This window comes from Bison bison, unplaced genomic scaffold (genome assembly GCF_000754665.1).
Source record: "Bison bison bison isolate TAMUID 2011002044 unplaced genomic scaffold, Bison_UMD1.0 scf7180017864072, whole genome shotgun sequence".
Lineage (NCBI taxonomy): Eukaryota > Metazoa > Chordata > Mammalia > Artiodactyla > Bovidae > Bison > Bison bison.
In genome coordinates, this window is record NW_011494644.1 from 6120266 (window position 1) to 6130426 (window position 10161).

Sequence of the window (10161 nt, forward strand, 5' to 3'; positions counted from 1 at the left end):
AAAAAAAAAAAAAAATAAATAAATAAATAAATAAATAAATAAAGAGCTGTCTTTATATACTTTGTGGCATTAACACCAAGTTGAGAGAATGTGATTTTACTTACTTGAAGGCGGGCCAATGTCTTGGTGTATTCCCTTTTCAGGAATGCTAATTTTTCTTTCAACTGGAAGAGGAAAAACACCAAAAAAAACTGAGCAGGTGGGAAAGAAGGCATTAGAGAGAAGGGATGCAGGGCCTATTGGATACCAGTGTGCAGTGGTCAGCAGGTCCCTCAGCTGGAGGTGGGGAGGAAGCAGCACTGCCTTACTCTACTTTCAGTTCTCACAAAACATCAAGTTCTCTAATGCATCGCTGCCTAACTTGTTCCTATCACCTGGAGCAACTCTCCCCAACTTACTTTGCTAATTCCTACTGATTCCTGAAGCCTCGGTTTAGATTTATTTTCTTGAGGGAAACTTCTAGGGAAGTTTCTAAACTTCTAAGTCCTTCTCCAAATCCAAGTTAGGACTCCACCTCTCCTCTGTGCTTGCTTTATCACAGTACTTACTATACATACTGTCTGTTCACTTCTCTGTTTCCTCCTACCTCACTGTGAGATCCTTGAGGGTAGCAGGGGCTATCATCCTCAGACAGTCATTCAACTTATGAGTCAGTTATTGATCCAGGTATCTCCAGCACCAAGAACAATAACTGATGCCCACTATGTTGGTAATAGTTCCAGGTGCTACATCTACAAAGGGGTCAAGGACACTGCTTGTAGGCAGCTTACATACAGTGAGGGATACAGATAGTAAGAAAACAAACAGATAAGATGATTTCATGTGGTAATCAATACCTAGACAAACAGAGTGATGGGAGGGTGTCTGGGATGCAGGAGAATGGAATACTTTAGAGACAGTGGCCAGGGAAGCATTTCTGAGGAATACCATATGAGCTCCAACCTGATGGAGGAAAGAGCTAGCTTTGGAAAGATCAGAGGGAAGGCAATTTGTCCAAGATCACACAATTTAAAACCAGCACGACTCAAACCATGCAGTCTGGCTCTAGGGTCTGTGCTTGTAACCTCTTCTCACAGCTTCGTACTTATCACCACCCTTATCACCATCTGAGAATTACCTTGTTGATTTGTAAGTGAACTTTTCCACCACCACTGCAAGGCAGGCTGGGATGAGAGGACGGATGAGTTATGGTGAATGAAGAGTTTTAGCACCATGCTTGAAGAGCCAGTGCAAGATACATTCACGTTAATAACATCTGTCAGTTCCCTGGTGGCTCAGTGGCTAAGACTTTGCCATCCCGATGCAGCAGGCTGGGTTCCATCCCCGGTCAGGTAACTAGATCCCACATGCCTCAAGGAAGATATGAGATCCCATGTGCCACAACTAAGAGGGGGGCAGCCAAATAAATAAATATTTTTTAAAAACCACAACGTCTGCTGGCACAAGCACAAGTTGGCATGTATAAGGACAGTCAGAGCAGCACTGTCGTAGAAAGAAAACCTGCAAACAAAAGGCTCTCAGCAGAGAAACATGTAAAGAAAAGATGCCACTTCCATTTGTAGGATACTATACAGAATTTAAAAAATAATTTTAAAAAAGGTAAGTAAACATGACGCAGAGTCCATCCCTCGGTTGGGAAGATCTCCTGGAGGAGAGCACGGCAACCTACTCCAGTATTATTGCCAGAAAACTTCTATGAACAGAGGAGACTGGAGGGCTACAGTCCAGGGGGTTTCAAAGAGTCGGACACGACAGAAGCAGGAGCAAACAAGGACTCATGTGGATTTTAAACACGGAGAACCAAAACGGAAGTTGCAGAACCATCTAGATCATACCATTTATGAACATTCACCTTCCTCCAAAATACATAACTACTCTTTGGTGATTAAGAGAATACAAACACGCCCCTCCACACCTCCACCACCCGCCCAACATGCACACACAGGCACTCAAAAATATCTGAAGTCCAGATGGTTGAGATTTACTTAACGGGCCGGGGTGGGAGAAGCCAAAACTGAGAGTGTGCAGGGTGGGGTGGGGAAGATGTCAAAGGGGACCTTAGCTTTATCTACAGTTTTACATTTTGTACATTCGCATTTCTGCTGTAAAGAAAATTTGTTCTTTAAACGCCACTAAGGGAGCACGGCTCTCTCCCACACTTTAACTTCCTGTGCCCCCTCAATCCAGAGAAAAGCGTAGGTTAGAGGTCACTGCCGCCCTTGGACGGTCAAAGGAAGCAAAGACAAGCCTAAAATCCTGGGATAGGGGGTCAAAATCTGAGTCAACCTTTCCCGCATCCCCGGCACCTTTTCCTTCTCTTCACAGCTGAGGGTTTTCCCAGGAGGCTCCTCCATCTGACCGGCGGCCAACAAAAAGAGCATTCGTCGCTGGCCCCAGGCGTGCGGACAAAAACAGCCCGGCTGGCCCTGGGCCCCAAGGCACCCCGGGGAAGGTTTGAGGAGCCCGGGAGCACTGCAACACAGGGTCGAATAGCCCACGCCGCACGGGCGCGCCAACAAACCTGGCCAATCACAGCCGCCGCTCGGCCTGCGCACGCGCAATCGGAGACGGCAGAGCAGTGGAGTGAGGCCGCCTAGCGGAGAACCGAACTATGGATGATAACCCCAGCCTCCCAAAGCGGAAGTGGTGGAGCCGCCGGAAGTTGCCTGAGTTCCAGTCAGAAAGACCGGCGGACGGACTTTGACAGGAGCCAGAGCTGGGCTTAGGAGTTGGTGGTCATGGAGTTGGGCGAGCTGCTCTACAACAAGTCCGAGTACATCGAAACGGTGCGCGTGTCCAGACATCTGCTCTCCCCTCTCCAAGCCTGCGTTCTCTGAGGCCTCCGTCCTGTCTCTGCCCCACCCCTGGTTCTTTCGGCGTTAGTCCGAGATTACCTAATGAGAGTTCACGTATAGTCTGGTTTTGTTATTTATTCCTTGCATGGTCAGTTTAGGCTTTTTTTTTATTTTAATCTACTCCTGATTTCCTCGTAGAGATAAAATGCCTTCCAGAAAGCAGGACAAGTCTCATTCATTCTGATACTGATTACAGCTCTGGGCTTCAGGCCTTGTAAAAAAAAAAATTTTTTTTTTTGGTTAAACTAATATGTGGTGATTTATTACTATGTGCTGAGGACTGTTATTCGTTTTTTGGTTTTTTTTTTGTGTGTTTTTTTTTTAATAGTCAATACATGATGTATGTAAATTGCTCGAAATGGGTTTAGTGCTCAATCCGCATTACTCTTATCTTTTCATTGAATTCTCACAACTCTGATATTGGTAAAGTCATTATCCTGGTTTTAGGTCTGTAAAACTGAAGTATAGAAATGAGACTCAATTCATGTCTGCTGCTGCTAGCCTATGTATGTACCACATACAACTTCTGGATCTGTTCCTTGAATCCCTAGTTTCCTGATTCATCCTTGCATTTTTGATATTCTGGACTCATTCCATTGCAGACTTCACCCATCTCAAGTCCTGTTCTCTGCAATATGAGCTTTCTTGGTGGAAATTTGTAGCCTAGAATCCACTGATTTTGCTCACCTCTGTTTTCTTTCAGGCATCTGGGAACAAAGTTAGTCGCCAGTCTGTGTTGTGTGGAAGTCAGAACATTGTTCTTAATGGCAAGGTAAGGGACAGAGTCAGCCCCAAGATGCATATTTCTGCTTTCTTTCCACTCATTATCAAATCAGCAAGGCAGATGAAATGTTGCCATGTCTCCTATTTATTGATGTACATTCTAAAATTCTGTTTTAAAAAGAATTCTCCAACTTGGATTTATTGGATACAAAAAAAGATTCAGTAAATGGACGCAGCAGAAAGCCTTTTTCCTGTTATTTCAGGAATAAAATACAATGGCTTTTTTTTCATCACCCAGAACTGAAATTATTATATAGTATTGTAGTGTGTTCTACATTACAGGACACAAAACATAAGTTTTATTGTAAAAACTAAAGTGATACTGATATAATTATCCGTTTACTAATTAATGGTTCATTATTAATCAAAACTCTTAATTTGAGAATTAGGAAAGATAACTGAAATATGAAATCCTTTTGAAAAATGGAATGTGAAAGGCTTAGAACACTTAAGAACCAGAGAAAATATCAAGGTATATTTGAGCTTGACAAAAACTGAAGTCCATAGTTTCTTCCTGCCATTAGGAACACTCAATTTTCCTTGAAGTATTAAATCTCTAACTTCTAGAGGTAAAATAATTTCACTATAGTCAAAAGATCACAGATATTTTCAGTACAGACACAATTACTGTCTCTATTACTGTCTCTATACCATGAGATTTAATGGAAATATAGTTTGGTAGTTAAATATAATTAATAATTATAGATGCACTGTTTCTGCACCAAATTAGAAAATTGAATTAACTCCATCTGACTCATTAGCAAGTATGTGGAGTTTTAAGTGTATGATTCATTGACATTTGTATGACATTAATGTAATTAATGACAAATTAATACAAAATTAATTTGTAATTAATGTAATCATATACTTAAAACTCCTCAGTGTTGTGCAGTCATCACCACTATATCTATTTCTAGACTTTTTTCATCACCCAAACAAAAACTCTGTAAGGAACAGCTCCGATTCCCTTCTCCCAGGCCCTGGTAACCTCAATCCACTTTCTGTCTCTATGAATGTGCCTATTCTAGATATGTCATTTAAGTGGAATTATACAATACTTGTCATTCTTTGGACTGGCTTATCGCACTTAGTACTATATTTTAAAGACACATCCAAGTATAAGAATTTTATTCTTTTGATGACTGAATAATACTCCACTGTGTCTATGTACATCTTATCTATTCATCTGTTGATGAACGTTTGGATTGTTTCTACCATTCTGCTTTTGTGAGTAATGCTGCCATGAACATTGGCATGCAAAGATCTATTTGAGTTGCTATTTTCAATTATTTTTGTATATACCTAGAGGTGAGGTGGCTGGGTCATATGGTAGTTCCATTTTTTAGCTTTCTGAAGAACTGTCAAGTTGCACCATTTTACAATCCCATGGCAATGCAAGAGAGTACCGGTTTCTCCATATCCTCACAAACATGTTATTTTCTCTTTTTCTTGGATGTGAGTATGAAAGGTATTTCATTGTGTTTTTTTAAAGTTCATTTTTTATCGATGTATCATTGATTTACAATGTATTAATTTATGCTGTACATCAAAGTGAATCAGCCATACGTATACATATATCCATTTTCTTCTAGACTCCGTTCCTGTATAGGTCATTACAGAGTACTGAATAGATTCCCTGTGCTGTATAGTAGGTTCTTATTAGTTATCTTTTGTATACAGTAGTGTGATTTGCATTTCCCTATTGTCTAATGATGATGTGCATCTTTCATCTGATTGGCCATTTGCACATCTGAGGGCAGAAGTCTATTCAGTCCTTTGACCATTTTAAAACTGTGTTGCCTTTTTGTTGTTGAGTTGTATTTCTTTATATGTTGTCCATATTAAATCTTTGTCAGATTTATGATTGCAAATATTTTCTACCATTCTATAGATTGTGTTTACTTTCTTGATAATGTTCTTTGATGCACAGGAGTTTTTAATTTTGATGAAGTCCAGTTTATCTATTTTTTTCTTTTGTTGCTTAAGTTTTTGATGTCATATATCTAAAAATCCTTACCAAACCCAAGATCATGAAGATTTACTCCTGTGATTTCTTCTAAGAGTTTGTGATTTTAACACTTTTATTGAAATGGTCTTGATTCATTTTAAGCTAATTTTTTGTTTAAATTAAACTTAATTAATTTTTGCATATAATGTGAAATTGGATCCTATTTAATTAATTCTTACTGTGTGGAAATTTACTTGTCCCAGCACCATTTGTTGAAGAGATTGTTCTTTCCCCATTGAATGGTCTGGTCATCCTTACAGGAAATCATCTGTACTTAATCATTATTGTAGCCTTGTAGAAAATTTTATAATCAGGAAAGATGAGTCTTCCTTTCAAGATTGTTTTAGTTATCTGGGATCTTCTATTTCTTTTGTGAAAGGTGTTTTATTTGGCAATATTTGGTGCACACAGGAGACTGATGTATGATATATATATTATGAAGCATAAAAATTGCATCAACACCATGAACCCACCACCCAGCTGAATAACTGGAACATAATCAATGCATAATAATACAGTACAACCTGAAGTTTCTCTCTTATTTCTTTCCTCCTTCCAAGAGGATAGCGCCATTCTGAATTTTTTGTCTTACAAATTCTTTATTTTTCGAAAACTTTTTTTTTGCCATATACATGCATGTATGCGTGCTAAGTCACTTTAGTCGTGTCCAACACTTTGTGACACTATGGACTGTAGCACACCTGGCTCCTCTGTCCATGGGATTCTCCAGGCAAGATACTGGAGTGATCCCTCCATGGGATCTTCCTGACCCAGGGATCAAACCTGCATCTCTTATGTCTCCTGCATTGGCTTCTGGGTTCTTTACTACTAGCACCACGTGGGAAGCCCCACCATATACATATGTATTTCTAAGTAATACATTTTGTTCAGCTGTACTTGGTTTTCTGTGACTTACTATTATTACACTCAATTATTGTAATGATGACATTACACTTACTAAGTAACATTGTTCTCAACTCCTGTTTCTAAGATTCATTGTGATTTATGCATTTTCACTGTTGTGTACAATTCCATTTATCCCCTCTTCTATGGGTGGATGCTTTCTAAGGCCCACTTGACTTCACATTCCAGGATGTCTGGCTCTAGGTCAGTGATCACACCATCGTGATTATCTGGGTCGTGAAGATATTTTTTGTACAGTTTTGTACAGTTCTTCTGTGTATTCTTCTTAATATCTTCTGCTTCTGTTAGGTCCATACCATTTCTGTCCTTTATCGAGCTCATCTTTGCATGAAATGTTCCTTTGGGATCTCTGATTTTCTTGAAGAGATCCCTAGTCTTTCCCATTCTGTTGTTTTCCTCTATTTCTTTGCATTGATCGCTGAGGAAGGAAAGTTATGACCAACCTAGATAGCATATTCAAAAGCAGAGACATTACTTTGCCAACAAAGGTCCATCTAGTCAAGGCTATGGTTTTTCCAGTGGTCATGTATGGATGTGAGAGTTGGACTGTGAAGAAGGCTGAGCGCCGAAGAATTGATGCTTTTGAACTGTGGTGTTGGAGAAGACTCTTAAGAGTCCCTTGGACTGCAAGGAGATCCAACCAGTCCATTCTGAAGGAGATCAGCCCTGGGGTTTCTTTGGAAGGAATGATGCTAAAGCTGAAACTCCAGTACTTTGGCCACCTCATGCGAAGAGTTGACTCATTGGAAAAGAGTCTCATGCTGGGAGGGATTGGGGGCAGGAGGAGAAGGGGACGACAGAGGATGAGATGGCTGGATGGCATCACTGACTCGATGGACGTGAGTCTGAGTGAACTCCGGGAGTTGGTGATGGACAGGGAGGCCTGGCGTGCTGCGATTCATGGGATCGCAAAGAGTCAGACAGGACTGAGCGACTGATCTGATCTGATCTGATCTGATGGGTGGATAGTTATTTTGTTTCCAGTGTTTTGTTATTATGAACAATCTTTTGTTTTGTTTTGTTTTTCCGCAGCCCCTGTCCCTTTCAGAACCTAGACATTTCTGTTTTCCTAAGCCCTTGTATCAGGTGTCCCAGTGCCTGCAGGGAGAAACAGGGTTTACATGAGTAAAGAGGACTAGTATAAACCAGAGAGAGCGGTGGGGCCTGGTGAATTGGAGAATGCAGGACCTAGCTAAGCTCAAGTGGATTGTTGTTGCTACATGGGAATGCAGACATATACTTCCAGAGCTTCTAACTGTCCCACACTGGAAGTCTGGATTTAAAAAAAAATGTAAAATACCCTACTATTTAAATAGCCTCTAGTTTAAATGATAAAAATGACTAAAGGGCTAAACAAAATGGTTTCTAGATGCAACCTTAGATCTCCAGCTTGCCACCTCTGCCTTGTCCTTGTTGAGTTCAGTGAACTCTGCTTTAGCACTGTTTTTCTCCCTTTAAGGTCTTTTAAGGCACTTCCTTTCATTTTAACACCCTTTTGCCCCTATTTTTCATCTGACTTCTCTTTAGCTCCGTTCTTCTGAGATAGGAACCAGAATTTGAATTCCTCTTGCTCAATCTCTTTGACCATCTGTGATATCATTTCCTTCTTATGTTTTTTGTGTTTGCTTCTTCAGTGCGAATGTAATTTAGGCTGACTGAGGGACTTATATGGATTTTCTTTATTTCCAAATTAAGATTGTTGTCTTTATTTAAAACACAATGAAACAGTAACGGCCATTACCAGATACCCAGAACTCTTGATACTCTGCTTTCTTATAAAAGAAAAAGAAGTAATTTTCTCTGATTGTAGATGGAAACACAAGCAGAAAACAATGATTGAAGTAAATTAAAAATCTTAGATGAAAGAATTATGTACTAGAAATAGACATCTCTCTAAGGTTGAAGAAGATAGCTTTTTTTTTTTTAAAGAAGATAGCTTTTAAAACCAAGAGAGGAATTCTCTAGCAGAGGAGTGGTGGTGGTGGTGGTTGTTCAGTCGCCCCATTGTGTTTGACTCTTTGCGACCCCATGGACTGTAGCACGCCAGATCCCCGTCTCTCACCATCTCCTGAAGTTTGCCCAAGTTCATGACCATTGCATCAGTGATGCCATCCAGCCATCTCATCCTCTGACACCCTCTTCTCCTGCCCTCAATCTTTCCCAGCATCAGAGACTCCAGTGAGTCAGCTGTTCGCATCAGGTGGCCAAAATACTGCTTTAGCTTCGGCATCAGTCCTTCCCATGAGTATTTAGGGTTGATTTCCCTTAAGATTGACCAGTTTGGTCTCTTTGCTATCCAAGGGACTCTCAGGAGTCTTCTCCAGCACCACAGTTCAAAGACATCAGTTCTTTGGTGCTCTGCCTTCTTTACTGTCCGGCTGTCACATCCATACGTGACCACTGCAAAAGACCATAGCCTTAACTATACGGACCTTTGTCAGCAGAGTAATGTCTCTGCTTTTCAACACACTGTCTAGGTTTGTCATAGCTTTCCTGCTGACAAGCAGTCGTCTTCTGATTTCAGTCACCATCCTCAGTGATTTGGGAGCCCAAGAAGAGGAAATCTGTCACTACTTTCACCTTTTCACCTTCCATTTGTCAGGCAGTAATGGGGTCGCAAGGAGTCGGACATGACTGAGCCACTAATCTGATCTGATCTGATCTGATCTGAATGGGGCCAGATGCCATGGTCTTAGTTTTTTTTAATATTTAGCTTTAAGCCAGCTCTTTCACTTTGCTCCTTCACGCTCATCAAGAGGCTCTTTAGCCTCTTCACTTTCTGCCATTAGAGTGGTATCATCCACATGTCTGAGGTTGTTGATATTTCTCTCAGCAGTCTTATTTCTAGCTTGTTATTCATCCAATCCAGTATTTCTCATGATGTGTTCAGCATATAGGTTAAAGAAACAGGGTGGTAGCAGACAGCCCTGTCGTACTTATTTCTCAATCCTGAACCAACCACTTGTTCCTTATTGGGTTCTAACTGTTGCTTCTTGATCTGCATACAGGTTTTTCATGAGACTAATAAGATGGTCTGGTATTCCCATGCTTTCCACAGTTTGTTATGATTTGCACAGTTAAAGGCTTTAGCATAGTTAATGAAACAGAGGTAGATGTTTTTCTGGAATTCCCTTGCTTTCTCAATGATTCAGTGAACGTTGGCAATTTGATCTCTGGCTCCTCTGCCTTTTCTAAACCCAGTTTGAATATCTGGAAGTTCTTGGTTCACATGATGCTGAAGCCTAGCAGGCACAGTTTTAAGTATGACCTTACTATCGTGGGAGATGAGTGCAATTGTCTGATGGTTAGAACATTCTTTAGTACTACCCTTTTTGGGAATTGGGATGAGGATTGACCTTTTCCAGTCCTGTGGCCATTGCTGGGTCTTCCAGATTTGCTGACATATTGAGTGCAACACTTGGAAGGAAAGTTATGACCAACCTAGATGGCATATTGAAAAGCAGAGACATTACTTTGTCAACAAAGGTCCGTCTAGTCAAGGCAATGGTTTTTCCAGTGGTCATGTATGGATGTAAGAGTTGGACTATAAAGAAAGCTGAGTGCCGAAGAATTGATGCTTTTGAACTGTGG

General features: G+C 40.6%; 2 protein-coding genes across 2 annotated transcripts in view; one reads left to right on the forward strand and one right to left on the reverse strand.

Annotated features, from left to right (window-relative positions):
- The window catches only part of PALB2 (partner and localizer of BRCA2), a 24924-nt gene extending 22357 nt beyond the window's left edge, over positions 1 to 2567 (reverse strand). The window contains exons 1-2 of the mRNA XM_010837209.1: positions 2307 to 2567; positions 105 to 164 (exon numbers count right to left, since the gene is read on the reverse strand). Of these exons, the coding sequence (XP_010835511.1) occupies positions 105 to 164; positions 2307 to 2381 (135 nt within the window). The 5' untranslated portion in view covers positions 2382 to 2567. The remainder of the gene's footprint in view (positions 1 to 104; positions 165 to 2306) is intronic.
- A 63-nt stretch (positions 2568 to 2630) lies between these two features.
- The window catches only part of DCTN5 (dynactin 5 (p25)), a 30880-nt gene continuing 23349 nt past the window's right edge, over positions 2631 to 10161 (forward strand). The window contains exons 1-2 of the mRNA XM_010837208.1: positions 2631 to 2786; positions 3559 to 3627. Of these exons, the coding sequence (XP_010835510.1) occupies positions 2739 to 2786; positions 3559 to 3627 (117 nt within the window). The 5' untranslated portion in view covers positions 2631 to 2738. The remainder of the gene's footprint in view (positions 2787 to 3558; positions 3628 to 10161) is intronic.